Raw genomic sequence first — 20,189 nt, forward strand, 5'->3', positions numbered from 1 at the left:
CCCTGTTGTCTGCAAATGGACCAATATGCTGCGGGAAGGTGGTCGTAAGTATTTGCCTCACCTGGCAGATTGCTGCTTACCATAAAAGACCTTTTTGGCTCCTGTTTTCCTCACCTCCTGCCCCACAACCTCCTGACACTGCACCTGTTGGCAGTCTTGTCGCTGCACACTCCACCAGACAGAGTTCATCTCTCTCCCACCCGTACACTGCTAACCCTTTCTCTTCCCATTTCCCATCCCCTCCGGATTGCTGCTTGCATGCCATGTGATAGTTGCATTCCAGCTCGAGATCATGGAGTTGGTGGTCATGTGTGCATGATGTGTGCTAGCGCGCGCGCGTGTGTGTGTGTGTGTGTGTGTGTGTGTGTGTGTGTGTGTTTTTTTTACTGATGAAGGTTGGGACCGAAAGCTATATGTAAGTGTCTTTAATTGTGGCTGTCTGCAACTTGACATGTCTTCTTTACGGTAAATAGCAATCTTTCTTTTAGCTACATTATAAATAATAAAGTCGGATACCAAGGACGGGAGCAAGATGGCAAACTGGCAATACATACATTCCTGAGACCAGACCAACTCCACAAGCGAAATCTCATGGCAGATTAAAACTTTGTGCTGGACTGAGACTCAAACTTTGGACTTTGTCTTTTGCAGGCAAGTGCTCTATCGATGGAGTTACCCACAAAATAATGACTCACGACCCATTATCACAGCTTAACTTTCAACTGTTTTCATAAAAAAGCCATGTCTTGAAGTGGTGAACTTTTTGTCATTTACATAGAAGCTCTTCGTGAGATATTTATACTTCCCCTCGAGTGTCTCTCAGATATATTATTTTTTTCTACCCCACCCAATGTTGAAAACCTGAGCTCAGATTTTCATACCTCGTCAGGTGCAGTCTTTCCTTCTCATCCTGTCCGATAAGTATCTCCTGAGCTCCAGTTCTGGGTGACTTTTCTAAACTCTATCCATTTTCCTAAACCTCTGCAGTCCTTTTGCTTCACCCCTCTTCCTTCCTATTCAATTCTTCTGCCGTAAGGAGCCACTGGCACCGAAAGCCTGCATACATAAAACTTTGTGTGTCCTCCTGCCGCCACTTGGTGAGTATATTTTTTTGTCTATCCAATTACATTATATTGTCAAAAATTGATTATTTTCACTGTTACGTATTTTTCTCAATAGCTGAAAACGCTTCGATGCCCAGGCTAACAGGGAATGACTTACTATTTTCTTCAGGCATATAAACTCCGACAGCTATGTTTTAACCTCTACACTTCAAGATGTGTGAACTCATTTTGCCAGGCGCACTTCCTCTCTCCATATGGTACATTTCCAGCAATCCGATCTTCCTGATTCAGGATTGTCAGTAGTGTGGATGACAGAATCCTAAAGATACTCACTACATCCTTTGATATGAGCTCTCCCCTCTCCCAACTCTACACTTTTCACACAGCCTCAGTAACATGCTTTTTCTGTAGAGTCAAACGCTTGCATTTCTCTGAAGTCGTTTTACAACTGACTCATGTGCTGCAGTACTTTATGCATTGTTAACTAAACAATGGAATGTTGCAGAAAGTTCAATCACAAAAGAATTACCAAAACAATTGATGAAACAATTTGAATTACAGTGTGTTAGATAGCCATTGGTGGACTGGTTGTGGATGGTCTGTCATAACTGCTTTGATTTGTCTAGTGCAGGGAAACACATACTAGTACTGGGCTACTACTTCGATGTATCACAAAATTATCTCCGTTTAATTTGGCAATAAAGAGAGTATCATTTCGTCTTTTACTGTTTCTAATTATTTCTTTTGAGAGTAAATTAGCAGTTAAATTAGAGGGGGGGGGGGAAGTATGATCTGAATATGAAGTGGAATTAGACATAAAATAAGGTAGATGATGCCGTAAGGGTAAGAAGTTTCTTCATAAAATGAAGCCATCTGGAGAGGAAATAGTTCTGAACAAAACTGACAGTGGTTTTTTAACATCCATATATTTTTGGTCAGCCAACTTACATTGAAACAAGTTAGACTGAATGCACAGAACTGAAATTATGCACTGAATAGGGTGTTCAAATCTACAGCATTGCCTTTTTTTCAGGTATATTTGTAGATAATTCCATAAAATCTGTTAAAATTTTCAGTACAGAATAATTGTCTCTAAAAGATTGTATTTCTAACTCATCGATAATTTTAAAATAGGAAAAATGCCATTTATTGTTGGATATGAGAATCTTGATCCTTCTGAAGAAAGGGCTTTCTTGCACAACATATCTACCATCACTGTTCCTATTTGCACAAATGCCTGTTTTAGTACCTATACAACCAAATTTTTCAGTATCCAGTTACAAAAAGGTCAATTTTTTGTAAAACATTTAGCTTAAAAGTACTTGCATAACACTAACATTTACAGAAACACTTGTTGCAAAAACAAATATAACAAACTGCTACAATCTCTATCAGTATACTTCACTCTAAATGCTCTTATTTAATGTCGAACATTCCAAAACGTATAGCAGTACACAATCTGCTGAGTGACAAAGTGTTGGTTTCTGCCACCTTAGAACAACTGTAAATAGTGACTCTTATTGGCACACTTAATATGAAGACTGTATCTGTACACAACGAAAAAGCAAGAACACCAGATAAACGAATGTCAAAAATTTTAAGTAATTTCAAGTATTTTCATGTACCCTGTATCACAAAACTTTCAGGAAAAATATTTGTGTGTGTACAACATTTTTATGAGACCTGCAACGATACATATTTCAGGTCTTATCTATTCATCATAACATATACGAAAAGTTCTAAAAGTCATTCACCTTCTTCAGATCACCATAATTCTAATGTGCAGTGTATGTCATGACAAAATTTAGTGTATATTCTTCTAAAGAAATGGCATATTTTCCATAATATTTTCAATACAGTTAATCAACTTAAAACAGTAGCACTGAATCATGTATTACACAAATAAAGTTATCAGATCCAAAATACAAAAGGATAAAAAAGTTATCACATCAGTGTATCAATATACAAATTATTATATATTAAGCCTTCTGCAGTACATGGCAGTACATTCTGCCACAAAGAGATTTAGCATATTTACAATATATGATGGTATGTACAAAGTAGCAGTTTAACTATAAATGAGTGTACATATGTAAATTAAACTGCAACAAAGACAAATGAAAAGTTTTTTTCAGCTATACAAGATGACAAAGTTCTCTGTTCATGTTTGACAGGAACAAAGGAAACAGACTTGCACCAGCAATTATAAAAACCAGTCTATAAAAACATGTCATCAACTAGATCTACCAATGAATGTCTTATCACACTTATCTGGAAATATATTCTACAGATACATACGATGTATTTATAAATTTGAATATTTACGAAAAAATAAATAAAATATCAATTTAGTAACAATACTGGGAATGGATATGAATCCACAGACACATGCAGCAACATTTAAAACACCAACTATCAGTTTAAAATGGTTCAGCTTTTCTTTTCAGTTTTATACTCACTGAAGTAATGTACGCGTATAAATAAAAATATATATGCTCTGAACTCTTAAAAGTATCTAAAAGCAAGAATTAAGCAGAATATTCAGGCAAATGATTGTAAAACAAACATCCAAGAGAGCACAGCATTTTTACGACTTCATAAGAAATTGTTGAAACAATAAGCAACTGAACAAAAGAGAAAGGAATGTGTGGAAAGATAAACCACATTTGTTGTAATACTCTTATCTACTTATTCAGTACTAACAACATTTTAGATTCCGTATTTCCCTACACACAGACAGTGGGTATTGACCAAAATGCTATTAATATAGTTGGAACATACTTCTGATTATCTCTGAGATGGTCTTTTGTTCACTCAAATTTCAATAAACACACATCTTCATTCATGAAACCTGCAGAGTTCAATATTGCCTGCAATATCAACAATATATCTAGGAAATAAAGCAGTAAATGAAGGATCAACAACTCTATTACAATGGTATGTTACAATCTGAAGTGCTAGATAGGGCCATCTTGGACAGTGATGAAAGACTTCGTTTTGGAGCAGCACCAAGGAACGAACCATTGTTGTCACTAAGGAGCTTCCGAAAACTGAAAGATAAAAAGAAACTAACTATAATAGTCTGTTAAAATATTTGAGGTAAAAATTATTGTTTGATAGGATCAAATGAAGCATTTGCAATTTAAAGGCAATATATTGTAGTGTTTGTGTCTGCAAGAAGGTAGCATACAAACACTGATTTCTCCCTCCATATACCAATCACAGCTGCCTACAAAGGTATCTAACACACATTTTAAATTACATGGTTATAATAGAGGGAAACATTCCACGTAGGAAAAATATATCTAAAAACAAAGATGATGTGACTTACCAAATGAAAGTGCTGGCAGGTTGACAGACACACAAACGAACACAAACATACACACAAAATTCAAGCTTTCGCAACAAACTGTTGCCTCATCAGGAAAGAGGGAAGGAGAGGGAAAGACAAAAGGATGTGGGTTTTAAGGGAGAGGGTAAGGAGTCATTCCAATCCCGGGAGCGGAAAGACTTACCTTAGGGGGAAGAAAGGACGGGTATACACTCGCGCGCACACACACACACACACACACACACACACACACACACACACACACACACACACACACACACACACATTTTCATCCACACATATACAGACACAAGCAGACATATTTAAAGTTTGGGCAGAGATGTCAGTCGAGGCGGAAGTAAAGAGGCAAAGATGATGTTGAATGACAGGTGAGGTATGAGTGGCGGCAACTTGAAATTAGCGGAGATTGAGGCCTGGTGGGTAACGGGAAGAGAGGATATATTGAAGAGCAAGTTCCCATCTCCGGAGTTCGGATAGGTTGGTGTTGGTGGGAAGTATCCAGATAACCCGGACGGTGTAACACTGTGCCAAGATGTGCTGGCCGTGCACCAAGGCATGTTTAGCCACAGGGTGATCCTCATTACCAACAAACACTGTCTGCCTGTGTCCATTCATGCGAATGGACAGTTTGTTGCTGGTCATTCCCACATAGAATGCATCACAGTGTAGGCAGGTCAGTTGGTAGATCACGTGGGTGCTTTCACACGTAGCTCTGCCTTTGATCGTGTACACCCTCCGGGTTACAGGACAGGAGTAGGTGGTGGTGGGAGGGTGCATGGGACAGGTTTTACACCGGGGGCGGTTACAAGGGTAGGAGCCAGAGGGTAGGGAAGGTGGTTTGGGGATTTCATAGGGATGAACTAAGAGGTTACGAAGGTTAGGTGGACGGCGGAAAGACACTCTTGGTGGAGTGGGGAGGATTTCATGAAGGATGGATCTCATTTCAGGGCAGGATTTGAGGAAGTCGTATCCCTGCTGGAGAGCCACATTCAGAATCTGATCCAGTCCCGGAAAGTATCCTGTCACAAGTGGGGCACTTTTGTGGTTCTTCTGTGGGAGGTACTGGGTTTGAGAGGATGAGGAAGTGGCTCTGGTTATTTGCTTCTGTACCAGGTCGGGAGGGTAGTTGCGGGATGCGAAAGCTGTTGTCAGGTTGTTGGTGTAATGCTTCAGGGATTCCGGACTGGAGCAGATTCGTTTGCCACGAAGACCTAGGCTGTAGGGAAGGGACCGTTTGATGTGGAATGGGTGGCAGCTGTCGTAATGGAGGTACTGTTGCTTGTAGGTGGGTTTGATGTGGACGGACATGTGAAGCTGGCCATTGGACAGGTGGAGGTCAACATCAAGGAAAGTGGCATGGGATTTGGAGTAGGACCAGGTGAATCTGATGGAACCAAAGGAGTTGAGGTTGGAGAGGAAATTCTGGAGTTCTTCTTCACTGTGAGTCCAGATCATAAAGATGTCATCAATAAATCTGTATCAAACTTTGGGTTGGCAGGCCTGGGTAACCAAGAAGGCTTCCTCTAAGCGACCCATGAATAGGTTGGCGTACGAAGGGGCCATCCTGGTACCCATGGCTGTTCCCTCTAATTGTTGGTATGTCTGGTCTTCAAAAGTGAAGAAGTTGTGGGTCAGGATGAAGCTGGCTAAGGTAATGAGGAAAGAGGTTTTAGGTAGGGTGGCAGGTGATCGGCGTGAAAGGAAGTGCTCCATCGCAGCGAGGCCCTGGACGTGCGGGATATTTGTGTATAAGGAAGTGGCATCAATGATTACAAGGATGGTTTCTGGGGGTAACGGATTGGGTAAGGATTCCAGGCGTTCGAGAAAGTGGTTGGTGTCTTTGATGAAGGCTGGGAGACTGCACGTAATGGGTTGAAGGTGTTGATCTACGTAGGCAGAGATACGTTCTGTGGGGGCTTGGTAACCAGCTACAATGGGGCGGCCGGGATGATTGGGTTTGTGAATTTTAGGAAGAAGGTAGAAGGTAGGGGTGCGGGGTGTCGGTGGGGTCAGGAGGTTGATGGAGTCAGGTGAAAGGTTTTGTAGGGGGCCTAAGGTTCTGAGAATTCCTTGAAGCTCCGCCTGGACATCAGGAATGGGATTACCTAGGCAAACTTTGTAGGTGGTGTTGTCTGAAAGCTGACGCAGTCCCTCAGCCACATACTCCCAACGATCAAGTACCACAGTCGTGGAACCCTTGTCCGCCGGAAGAATGACGATGGACCGGTCAGCCTTCAGATCACGGATAGCCTGGGCTTCAGCAGTGGTGATGTTGGGAGTAGGATTAAGGTTTTTTTAAGAAGGATTGAGAGGCAAGGCTGGAAGTCAGAAATTCCTGGAAGGTTTGGAGAGGGTGATTTTGAGGGAGAGGAGGTGGGTCCCGCTGTGATGGAGGACGGAACTGTTCCAGGCAGGGTTCAATTTGGATAGTGTCTTGGGGAGTTGGATCATTAGGGGTAGGATTAGGATCATTTTTCTTCGTGGCAAAGTGATACTTCCAGCAGAGAGTACGAGTGTAGGACAGTAAATCTTTGACGAGGGCTGTTTGGTTGAAAATGGGAGTGGGGCTGAAGGTGAGGCCTTTGGATAGGACAAAGGTTTCGGATTGGGAGAGAGGTTTGGAGGAAAGGTTAACTACTGAATTAGGGTGTTGTGAACCTATCCGAACTCCGGAGATGGGAACTTGCTCTTCAATATATCCTCTCTTCCCGTTACCCACCAGGCCTCAATCTCCGCTAATTTCAAGTTGCCGCCACTCATACCTCACCTGTCATTCAACATCATCTTTGCCTCTTCACTTCCGCCTCGACTGACATCTCTGCCCAAACTTTAAATATGTCTGCTTGTGTCTGTATATGTGTGGATGAAAATCTGTGTGTGTGTGTGTGTGTGTGTGTGTGTGTGTGTGTGTGTGCGTGTGTGCGCGCGCGCGAGAGAGAGAGAGAGAGAGAGAGAGAGAGAGAGAGAGAGAGAGAGAGAGAGAGAGAGAGAGAGAGTGTATACCCGTCCTTTTTTCCCCCCTAAGGTAAGTCTTTCCGCTCCCGGGATTGGAATGACTCCTTACCCTCTCCCTTAAAATCCACATCCTTTCGTCTTTCCCTCTCCTTCCCTCTTTCCTGATGAGGCAACAGTTTGTTGCGAAAGCTTGAATTTTGTGTGTATGTTTGTGTTCGTTTGTGTGTCTGTCGACCTGCCAGCACTTTCATTTGGTAAGTCACATCATCTTTGTTTTTAGATACATTTTAAATTACAGTTAGACAAATAAGACAATTTACTCGTAATTATAAAATTCTGTTTATCCTTAATTTGTTTTTAAATATAGTTACACGTACATGTTCACGACATGGCATTGTTGCTCACTAGAAGCAGCGTTTAAATCCCCATCTCTTCCTTCTAAGATAGAATGGATGTGCTTTACTGCACTATTCCATGATAGTTGTACTTGGGTGCCCTCAAACTGTAGCTGAACTACTTTTCTCATCTTTATCACAAAGAATTGAAAATTTGACTCTTGTGACACTAGCACAGATACAAAATTAAGTTTTAACCCCATTACTTTAGGCTTTATTTGACTAATTAATATAATAGGAACATCGAGGAAAAAAGTGAAGAACATCAGGAGTCTGTAACATTGCTGTATACAATTTATGCTGACATTCGTAAGAAAGGGAGGTAGCAAAGGGTACGTTCCCTGACAATATCTTTTGGATTTGGCTTATTTTACGGGTTCTGACACAGAACCCCAGGCAACTCGTTAATGGTACAAAACAAATTCATTTGCTCTGACTTTTCTGAATACCCTTATAACCGCCCATCAGATGTACGGAGTTGATAAAGACGTTGCAAAGCACGCAAGATGATTGTTATACAATGTGGGCAACACTTATCAGTCAGAGATGGAATGAAGCAGTTTCAACAGAATTACAATATTTTATTTTTGATTGGAATATGTGTAGCTTGTTTTTTCTTCAGCTTGAAGCCTTAATGATGAAAACACAATGTGTACACATGTATGAAAGTTATTACAGTAAAATCTAGTTGAGGATGGACACACCCTAAACAAAAATGAGAAACAGTAATCCCTTACCAGTAGTGGAGGACTGATGTGTGAGACACACACACACACACACACACACACACACACACACACACAAAAAAAAACCAGTACACAGATGTTTTTCTAACTTTTCGTAGTTTAAGTATGCACTCTCCCACACACAACTGATATGTAACAGCAACAGGTGGATGCACTTGGACATCTTTATGGTAGTTTTTATCTACAGTAAAAATTGAGCGATAGCTCAAAACTAGTTAAATATGTGTACAGTTAGGTGTATCTATAGACCACACAGCACTCAACTACATAGGAGTGGTGGCCTTTTCTGGTTGTTGTTAACGATGTGACAGTTATATTGAAAGAGCATGAAATGGCAATCTTTGTGTACAAGTTATAAGGGGCAGTCAAATGAAAATGAGACAGATTGAAAAAGAGTAAGTAAACTGTTAAATATTTCAAAAGTAATTGCCATAACTGTTGATACATTTATTCCACTCTGAGATATGATGGTCAATGCTTTCATGCGAAAATGCTTGCGACTGCCTACACAACCATGACTGTACTCAGACACACATCTCTTCAGTGGAAGCAAATTGATGGCCACAAATGTCTTTCTTCAGGCCTCCAAATATATGGAAATTGCATGGGGAGAGATCAGGGCTGTATAAGGAATGTGGAAGGGCCTCCCAGTGAAACAACCTTGGCAACAAGTGAGTCCGACCGCATGTTCCTTAGATTGTTTCGAGTATGCTGAAGAAGCTTCATCTGGAAGCTCTTTCACATCCTCCATACAATCCCAGTCTGTCAATGCACTTTCCATATTTTTGGAGGCCTAAAGAAAGATATTCACAGCTGTTAATTTGCTTTGTATGAAGAGCTTAGCACACGAGTACAACTGTAGTTCTGTAGGTACTTACCTACACTTTTCCATGAAGGCACTGACCATCATCTCTCACAGTAGGATAAATGTATTAGCAGTTTTGGGGACTACTTTTGAAATAATGAATACTCCCCAGAATGAGATTTTCATTCTGTAGCAGAGCGTGCGCTGATATGAAACTTCCTGGCAAATTAAAACTGTGTGCCGGACTGAGACTCTTCGTGGGTAAGTGCTCTACCATCTGAGCTACCCAAGCACAACTCCCGACCTGTCCTCACAGCTTCTGTTATGCCAGTACCTAGTCTCCTACCTTCGTAACTTCACAGAAGATCTTCTGCGAACCTTGTGGAACTAGCACTTCTGGAAGAAAGGATATTGCAGAGGCATGACTTAGCCACAGCCTGGCAGTTGTTTCCAGAATGCGATTTTCACTCTGCAGTGGAGTGTGTACTGATATGAAACTTCCTGGCAGATTAAAACCTTTCTCCCAGGAGTACTAGTTCTGCAAGGTCCGCAGAAGAGCTTCTGTGAAGTTATGAAGGTAGGAGCCACAGGTATAAAACCACTGACGCAAGAGGTTAAGAGTGGGAGTGGTATAGGTATAGACTAGGATGTTTGTGGGGAATGGAATATCACCTTAGGAAGGGTTGGAAGAATCTTGGGTAGGATATCCCTCATTTTTGGGCCTCATGATAGACAACCAAAGCCCTGGCAAAGGACATGCTTCAGTTGCTCCAGTCCACGGGGATACTGTGTGCCAAAGAGGTATTCCTTTGCAGTTAATTACTCAGGATGGTGGGAGGGTTAGGGGTGTCTGAGAATATGGCAGGTAATTTGTTTGTGGACTATGTTTGGGAATTGGTGGGAGGGAGTGTGTGTATGTGAAGGCCTTAAGGGGACCTACAGCATACTGGGCCAGGAATTCTCATAGTTGCATGCTGCAGATAAGGGCTGTATGGAAGCAACTTTTTGGTGTGCAAGGGATGATGGCTGTCAAAATTCTGATACTGTTGCTGTTTAGTGGGTTTACTATGGACAGAGAAGTGAATGGAGCCATCAGAGAAGGGGAAAGTGTCCGGGAAAGTGCCCGGGAAAGTGCCCGGGAAAGTGCCCGGGAAAGTGCCCGGGAAAGTGCCCGGGAAAGTGCCCGGGAAAGTGCCCGGGAAAGTGCCCGGGAAAGTGCCCGGGAAAGTGCCCGGGAAAGTGCCCGGGAAAGTGCCCGGGAAAGTGCCCGGGAAAGTGCCCGGGAAAGTGCCCGGGAAAGTGCCCGGGAAAGTGCCCGGGAAAGTGCCCGGGAAAGTGCCCGGGAAAGTGCCCGGGAAAGTGCCCGGGAAAGTGCCCGGGAAAGTGCCCGGGAAAGTGCCCGGGAAAGTGCCATTCTGAGTTGGAGGAGGACCATGTGAAATGGATTGAAGAGATGTTTAGGAGCACCTTGGCCATCAGTCTAGATAAAGAAGATATCATCAATGAAGATAAACCATGCAAGGGGTCTTGGTGGCCAGGAACATTTCCTTCGATGGTCCATAAACAGTGTGCCATAGGAGGGTGCCCCTCAAAGCCTCCACTCACACTTTAGTTCATATTAAACCTAGTAATCACCAACAGTACCTGCATTTTGACAGCTGTCACCCTTTGCACATGAAAAAAACATTGTCATATATCCTGGCCACCCATGGACGCAGGATCTGCAGTAACAAGAATTACCTTGCTCACTAAGCTTAAGGTCTCAAAAGGGCCTTCAGAGGCAGGTACTATTTTTTCTCCCCTCCCCCCCTCCCCTCCCCAAACATAGTCCATAAATTTATTCCCATACCATATCCACCCTCAATCCTACACCTCGCACAGCACCAAGAAACACAGCCACAAACTACTGTCCCCCATCATGCAAGACTGAAAAAATGAACCACAGTCTTCCCCAGCACATTGTCTGTCGTCATGTCCTAAAATGAGGGACCACCTCTATCCAAGATCCTTCCCACCCTCCTACAATCGTGTTTCGTCACTCACCCAACCTACATAACACCCTGGTTCATCATCCCTATGCCATTCCCACTCTCAACCACTTGCCACAGCAGTCATATCTCTGTGGAAGAACCAGGTTCAAGACTTGCCCGATTCACACATCCAGCACAGCAACGCCCTACTCCAGTCATGCCACAAGCTTATCCTATCCTATCAGAGGCAGGGCTGCCTGTGAAAGTGGAAGTGTCATAAACCAGCTCTGCAGCAAACACTGCACAGCATTTCATGTGGGCATATCAACCAACCAGCTGTCTGGCAGATTGAATGGCTACCACCGAAAAGTGGCCAAGAACAAAGTTGACCCTTGGGTCTGTTCATCACTAAAATTCCGTCCTAATCCCAATATTTGTGACCAGCATTTTAGAAAATGATCTATAGATATTTTCAGATCTCCAAATCAGAATTTTCACATTATGTTTTCCTTCCACCAGGCTTGTTACATACCCCAACAGTTTATTTTTCAGAACGAGTGCTTAGCAATGACAGTCCTGAAATGTCCCTTGCTAACTAAACACTAACACAAAGCATTTTCAATGGTGCAGTTACACCACAGAATCCAAGTTATTTTTTCCTATTTTGGAAAGTTTTCTTTCTTTCTTTCTTTTCCCCCTCCATCTTTTCATCATATGCTGGACATAAACTGTACATGCAACAACATTCAAATCAGGTTTGTCAGCTGATAAGTGTGCTTTTGCTCCAATGTTCTTCAAGGACTGTTCAAATAACTGATTGTAAAACACTACAGCTGATGTTACAACACAGCATAAATAAAGATACAAGACATGATCTAAAAGTAATGGGAATTTTTGATTTTCATAAAGAATCTTAATTTATTCAACAACAACTTTTTCTCTGCTAAAGTAATTCCCCTCAGATATAATACATTTGTGCCAGTGCTTTTTCAAATTTTAGAAGCACTTCTGAAACCTTTTCTGTTACGATACTCACGTCCTTGAGTGATTCTCTTTTCTCATCAATAGTGGCAAAATGATATCCTTTCAGGACTCGCTTCAACCTTGAGAACAGAAAGAAGTCGCAGGGGCACTGTCCAGCAAATACGGTGGCCGAGGCAATGTACAGGTTTTGTTTTTTTTCCAAAACATCAAGAACAATCAATGTGTGAGGGAGAGCTTTATCGTGATGCAATTTCCACAAGTGGTTTTGCCACAATTTTAGTCTTTTTCTTCAGATTGCCTCACGCAAATGGCACATAACTTCTAACTATATTTCTTATTGGCCATATGACCATAAGGAAAGAACTTTTGATTTACTGTCCCTTAATAGTCAAAGAAAACAATGAGACGAACCTTCACATGTGATGGAACTCGTCTAATTTTTTTCGGTTTTGGCACTTTCTGTTGGGATGATAGGGCCTTTGTTTTGACCTTACACGCATATAACCATGTTTCATCACCTGTGGTAACGTTATTTAGAAGATCTGGATCAGTGTCAACTTCCTTCAACAGTGCCTACACAATGTCATTTTGGGTCAAAATTTACCAGTTTTAGAACAAATTCTGCTGCTAAATGTTTGATATCCAAAACACCTGAGAAAATTGCTTGGAATGCCAAAGGATATGCCTTACCATTACCAACCTGTCTGCCGGTAATATGGCAATTTTTCCAGAACCATTTTCTTTACTTCTTCCACATTGTCATCAGTAATTGATGTGCTACAGTGTCCAAGGCAGTCGTTGTCTTCAATGTTTTCTTGACCCTTTTTGAAACGTTTATACCACCTGTAAACTTTTGTCTCTCTCACAGCAGATTCGCCAAATGTCACAGTCCACACTTCGAATGCAGTGTTGCACATTATTCCAATTTTCAAGCAAAATGTCAAGCAAAATGTCACGCAAATTCTTTGATCCCTTTTTTTTCAAAAGTAAAAATTCACTGAGCACCTGAAAGAGCATATAATCTTTTCTACTGCCAACAATTAAATTAAATACTGAAACTGGCTGCAAATGCAAACATACATCAAGGACAAATACATCAACAGGATAAAAAAATAAAACTTTTGAAAACTGAATATGCAAAATCAACAAAATTAAAAAATTCCCTTTACTTTTTCATCACATCTTGTACATCACCTCAGAAGCAAAGTCAGCTAGTGTTTCATTAGTAATAATCAAGCATGTAAAAGATTCAAGTGAACAATGAAGTGACAACCTAAAATTAATAGTTTTTATGAGTTTTCACAAAATTTTGCTTTTTTTCCCTGCTCTGGGTGTGAATTGGAAGCCACAGATTTATTAATATTGGTTGTTTTTTTTTGTTTTAGGGCACAAAAGCAACTAGCGTCATACGCATCCATGTCAAAACTGTATAACACGAAGACAGAGGGAGGAGTTAAAAACGGCTCAATGTTATTCCCAAACAATGAAAGAGAAGACAGCTAAAAACAGGGACGTGGAGAAAGGTCTATAAACGACACCACAGAGAAACGGAGGTCCTAAAATAAAAAATTAAATGGCCTTCGCTATATTGCTATGACAGATAAAAATTAAAATGCAGTCGACAACCCATGCGTCCTTCGCTAAAACGGCCAATAACTCAGACAGCAAACACAAATGAGAATGTAAGGAGTTTAAAAAAGGACGTTCAGTCACGAAATGGCAGACTGTCAAAGGTTGAGTGCAGTGAGTACTGAGTGGTGGGGGAGCACCTCTTAAACGGTGACAGCTAAAAGACAGTACCCGATACACAAACTAGCTATAATGACCTCATGGCAAGAGGGCCAAGAGGAGGTTGTCCTAGCCGCCAGAAGAGGCTTCATAACCCGGAGCTTGTTCCTGTGAAGGGAGGTCCAGTGGTGATGCCAAAGGGACACCACCCACTTATAGACAGCAACACAGAGATCATTGGAGGGAATGTAAGAACCAGCGGGCTGAAGTACGAGGACTCCAGCCCTAGCAGCAGTCTCGTTTCCTGTCAGATCCACTTGATCAGGAACCCACATAAACACCACGATGGCTCCATCAAGAGTGAACAAGTGACAACTTTCCCGGACCTGTTGCACTAAGGGATGGACGGTGTACAACACACATAAGCATGGAAGGGCACAGAGAGTCAGAGCAGACGACAATAGAGAAGCCTGTGTCATTGGATGTTCTTTCCGGAAGCCAACACCAAAAAAACATCAGTGCCAATGACGAAACCACTCGCAACACCACCATCAGTCCAAGAGCCATCAGTGTACACAAAGTACTATCACAAAGTTCCATGCGAAGGTCGTGGAACTGAAGGCGATAGAGCAAGCTGGAATAGTGTCCATAGGAAGCAAATGAAACACAAAGTGAACACGGGCCGCTTCATGAAGCCAAAGTGGTGAAGGGTTCACACATATCAGGAAAGTGACAGGTAGCATGAAGTTAAGCTGCCACATAGGAAGAGCGGAAAGTGAACTCCGGGAGGTAACAGAGAAGAGGAATGCACCCCACACTGGCGATCAAAAGGAGTCACTGAAGGAGGTGACACAGACAGGGTGGTCACACATGGCAGACAAACAGCATGTGTATCTCCCAAGGAGAAAGTCACGGCGGTAGGACAGCGGTAGTTCAGCAGCTTCTGCATACAGACACTCAACTGAGCTAGTGTAAAAGGCACTAGTGGCCAAACAGATGCCACGATGATGGATAATACGGTAAACCTTGCTCAAATTTGGATGTGTATAATTCGGAAATCTGCTCAAACCATCCAAGAATTTCAGTCCTGACACATTCAGTGCACTTTTATATGCTGATTTGTTGTATAAAGCAGAATGTGCCTAATGCGGAAACAGAAAGCACATCTTACAGTACTACTGTATTACAGTTAATTAGCTATTCACGACTATGAGGACGTTACTTTTAAAACCTCTGTTAAGCGGCGCAAAACCAAGAGGTCCTGCACAGCACCCCTGGTGTGGACCTAAAACTACATTGAGTGTAACTTAAACTCATTTTTGCACAGAGCAGTGTCAGTACAGTACATCAAAGGAAACTGTACGTTCACAGCAGCGGTCTGTCTGTCGGCTTTCTCGTTTTCCTCAATACTAACGCTCGGTGGCACATACAGGAACACTGTTATGCATCTACTAACACTCTGCTGCAATGTGCGCAGTGAAAGAGGTCGGTATTGTTCCGTTAAACATTAGTTTTACCTGGCAAGGTCAGTTTTTCTGCCAGTTTCAGTTGACTAGTAGCAGTTTAAGACCGATAGTAACATGATGTCGAACAAACGGTACTTGTTGTTAACACTTATGAAAAAGATTAATGTAATCAATGCGGGTGAGAGAGAGAAGTTCTCTGTGCACGAAATTATGTTGCGTTTCAAATGCAGTAAAACATAAATTTGAGACTTTAAGAAACAAGGATAAGATTCGGGACAAATGGATGAAAGGGAACGGGCAGATAAAAAGAAAGGCAAAGAAGACTGGAAATGAAGAAATTAACAAAATGGTGTGGGAATGGTTCATAAATGCACAGGAAAAAAACTTGCCTTCATCTGGACCAATGTTGCAGAGCGTGGCTCTGAAAGTCACTGGAGAGCTTGGAATTAATGAAGTTTAAAGCATCCACAGGATGGCTGGACTGTTTCCAAGCTAGGCACAACATCGTGTGGAATGAAGTGTGTGGGGAAGAACATGCAGAAAAGTGTGGCAACAGAATGGAAGACAATAGTGTCCAACTTAATTGTGAATTATTACCCAAAAGATGTGTTCGGTTCTGATGCAACAGGACTGTTTTATCGTGGGCTGCCTTCAAAACTGCTAGCAATTCGAGGTGAAAAGTGCACTGGTAGAAAAATGTCCAACGAAAGAACTGAACTGCTGTGTGGAAACATTGTTAGGTGAAATGGAGAAGCCACTGGTGATTGGAAAAATGGCAAAACTGCATTGGTTCAAAAACACATAAGTCAGTAAGCTTCCAGTTACATGGCGAAGCAATAAAAAGGTGTGGATGTAAGTGGTCTTATGGAAGAATGGCTGGGCTCTTTCAATGCAAAAATGAAGAAAGGAAATTGCCAAGTTCTCCTTTTCCTAGACAATGCAACCTGCCACCCAAAAGTAATGTTATCAAACATGAAATTGGCTTGGTTCCCTCCACGTTCAAGCAGCCACAACCACCCATGGACCAGGGGGTTATTTACACATTCAAGTGTCATAGGTGATTACTGACACAATATCTTATTCTTAGTGCTGAAGAAGCTGCCCTTGCATGGTCAGTTTCTGTCCTAGATGCAGTCAATTGGATTGGCTTGGCAGTAAAGGAAATAAAACCCCGAAACTGTCACCAAGTGCTCAAACAAAGCAGGGTGTGGGGCTCAAGAACAAGACACTTCTGGGGCCATCAAAGTTCAGGAAAATGCAGCAGCAATAGCCGAATTAATGAAAATGTGAAACATTTTGGGTTGTTGTTGTTGTGGTCTTCAGTCCTGAGACTGGTTTGATGCAGCTCTCCATGCTACTCTATCCTGTGCAAGCTTCTTCATCTCCCAGTACCTACTGCAACCTACATCCTTCTGAATCTGCTTAGTGTATGCATCTCTTGGTCTCCCCCTACGATTTTTACCCTCCACGCTGCCCTCCAATACTAAATTGGTGATCCCTTGATGCCTCAGAACATGTCCTACCAACCGATCCCTTCTTCTGGTCAAGTTGTGCCACAAACTCCTCTTCTCCCCAATCCTGTTCAGTACCTCCTCATTAGTTATGTGATCTACCCATCTAATCTTCAGCATTCTTCTGTAGCACCACATTTCGAAAGCTTCTATTCTCTTCTTGTCCAAACTATTTATCGTCCATGTTTCACTTCCATACATGGCTACACTCCATACAAATATTTTCAGAAAAGACTTCCTGACACTTAAATCTATACTCGATGTTAACAAATTTCTCTTCTTCAGAAACGCTTTCCTTGCCATTGCCAGTCTACTTTTTATATCCTCTCTACTTCGACCATCATCAGTTATTTTGCTCCCCAAATAGCAAAACTCCTTTACTACTTTAAGTGTCTCATTTCCTAATCTAATACCCTCAACATCACCCGACTTAATTCGACTACATTCCATTATCCTCGTTTTGCTTTTGTTGATGTTCATCTTATATCCTCCCTTCAAGACAACATCCATTCCATTCAACTGCTCTTCCAAGTCCTTTGCTGTCTCTGACAGAATTACAATGTCATCGGCGAACCTCAAAGTTTTTACTTCTTCTCCATGGATTTTAATACCTACTCCGAATTTTTCTTTTGTTTCCTTTACTGCTTGCTCAATATACAGATTGAATAACATCGGGGAGAGGCTACAACCCTGTCTTACTCCCTTCCCAACCACTGCTTCCCTTTCGTGTCCCTCGACTCTTATAACTGCCATCTGGTTTCTGTACAAATTGTAAATAGCCTTTCGCTCCCTGTATTTTACCCCCGCCACCTTTAGAATTTGAAAGAGAGTATTCCAGTCAACATTGTCAAAAGCTTTCTCTAAGTCTACAAATGCTAGAAACGTAGGTTTGCCTTTCCTTAATCTTTCTTCTAAGATAAGTCGTAAGGTCAGTATTGCCTCACGTGTCCCAGTATTTCTACGGAATCCAAACTGATCTTCCCCGAGGTCGGCTTCTACTAGTTTTTCCATTCGTCTGTAAAGAATTCGTGTTAGTATTTTGCAGCTGTGGCTTATTAAACTGATTGTTCGGTAATTCTCACATCTGTCAACACCTGCTTTCTTTGGGATTGGAATTATTATATTCTTCTTGAAGTCTGAGGGTATTTCGCCTGTTTCATACATCTTGCTCACCAGATGGTAGAATTTTGTCAGGACTGGCTCTCCCAAGGCCGTCAGTAGTTCCGATGGAATGTTGTCTACTCCGGGGGCCTTGTTTCGACTCAGGTCTTTCAGTGCTCTGTCAAACTCTTCACGCAGTATCGTATCTCCCATTTCATCTTCATCTACCTCCTCTTCCATTTCCATAATATTGTCCTCAAGTACATCGCCCTTGTATAAACCCTCTATATACTCCTTCCACCTTTCTGCTTTCTCTTCTTTGCTTAGAACTGGGTTTCCATCTGAGCTCTTGATGTTCATACTAGTGGTTCTCTTATCTCCAAAGGTCTCTTTAATTTTCCTGTAGGCAGTATCTATCTTACCCCTAGTAAGATAAGCCTCTACATCCTTACATTTGTCCTCTAGCCATCCCTGCTTAGCCATTTTGCACTTCCTGTCGATCTCATTTTTGAGACGTTTGTATTCCTTTTTGCCTGCTTCATTTACTGCATTTTTATATTTTCTCCTTTCATCAATTAAACTCAATATTTCTTCTGTTACCCAAGGATTTCTACTAGCCCTCGTCTTTTTACCTACTTGATTCTCTGCTGCCTTCACTACTTCATCCCTCAAAGCTACCCATTCTTCTTCTACTGTATTTCTTTCCCCCATTCCTGTCAATTGTTCCCTTATGCTCTCCCTGAAACTCTGTACAACCTCTGGTTCTTTCAGTTTATCCAGGTCCCATCTCCTTAAATTCCCACCTTTTTGCAGTTTCTTCAGTTTTAATCTACAGGTCATAACCAATAGATTGTGGTCAGAGTCCACATCTGCCCCTGGAAATGTCTTACAATTTAAAACCTGGTTCCTAAATCTCTGTCTTACCATTATATAATCAATCTGATACCTTTTAGTATCTCCAGGGTTCTTCCATGTATACAACCTTCTATCATGATTCTTAAACCAAGTGTTAGCTATGATTAAATTGTGCTCTGTGCAAAATTCTACCAGGCGGCTTCCTCTTTCATTTCTTCCCCCCAATCCATATTCACCTACTACGTTTCCTTCTCTCCCTTTTCCTACACTCGAATTCCAGTCACCCATAACTATTAAATTTTCGTCTCCCTTCACAATCTGAATAATTTCTTTTATTTCATCATACATTTCTTCAATTTCTTCGTCATCTGCAGAGCTAGTTGGCATATAAACTTGTACTACTGTAGTAGGTGTGGGCTTCGTATCTATCTTGGCCACAATAATGCGTTCACTAAGCTGTTTGTAGTAGCTTACCCGCATTCCTATTTTCCTATTCATTATTAAACCTACTCCTGCATTACCCCTATTTGACTTTGTGTTTATAACCCTGTAGTCACCTGACCAGAAGTCTTGTTCCTCCTGCCACCGAACTTCACTAATTCCCACTATATCTAACTTTAACCTATCCATTTCCCTTTTCAAATTTTCATTTTGGGTAGTGCAGATGATTACATTAAAATTGATGACTTTCTGTCAACTCACTCCACTTTCACTTCGGCAAGAAATTTAATATAAATGTGCAACACAGAGGATGATGATGACGAGGAGGATGACGACGACGACGACGAAACGAAGGAAGAAGAAGAGCAAAATTATGTCCCTAGATAAATTAATACACCTGAAGAAGCCACTGCATGCATAAATGATTTTACACAATTTGCAGCACACACACACAGTCTCCCAGATTGTTGGAACTATTGTATGGTGCAAAAAACTGTTTAGAAAAAAATGATTTTGAACAGGAAATTAAAACAAGTTTCCCTCCTTGATATGTGGCGGGGGATAGAGAAACATGGGAATAATATGTATGTACATACAATAATAATACAAAAATAAATAATAATAAAGCATGAAAAGTAAAATAATAAACAAATTTAAAGTTTGAGTAAAAATATAGAAATGATGTGTTATTTATATATTCGTGTAATAATCCAGTGTTATCATCAATTACTGTAATAGTCCAGTGTTCCAATGTCCAATATACAGTAAATGAACATCTACTGTGCTGGTGTGAAGGCACCTAAATACAGTACTATA

At 41.5% G+C, this 20,189-nt stretch overlaps 1 protein-coding gene across 8 annotated transcripts in view; it reads right to left on the reverse strand.

Moving 5' to 3' along the window:
- Positions 1 to 2,082: 2,082 nt before the first annotated feature.
- LOC126203386 (RILP-like protein homolog) overlaps positions 2,083 to 20,189 on the reverse strand; it is a 178,825-nt gene continuing 160,718 nt past the window's right edge. For 5 of the 8 annotated variants that reach the window (XM_049937685.1, XM_049937690.1, XM_049937689.1 and 2 more), the window contains one exon: positions 2,083 to 4,114. In XM_049937685.1, coding sequence (XP_049793642.1) covers positions 3,994 to 4,114 — 121 coding nt within the window. In that variant the 3' untranslated portion in view covers positions 2,083 to 3,993. The remainder of the gene's footprint in view (positions 4,115 to 20,189) is intronic. The other 3 variants (XM_049937691.1, XM_049937688.1, XM_049937686.1) reach the window with 1 other exon arrangement.

The sequence above is a fragment of the Schistocerca nitens genome, chromosome 9, assembly GCF_023898315.1.
Source record: "Schistocerca nitens isolate TAMUIC-IGC-003100 chromosome 9, iqSchNite1.1, whole genome shotgun sequence".
Taxonomy (NCBI): domain Eukaryota; kingdom Metazoa; phylum Arthropoda; class Insecta; order Orthoptera; family Acrididae; genus Schistocerca; species Schistocerca nitens.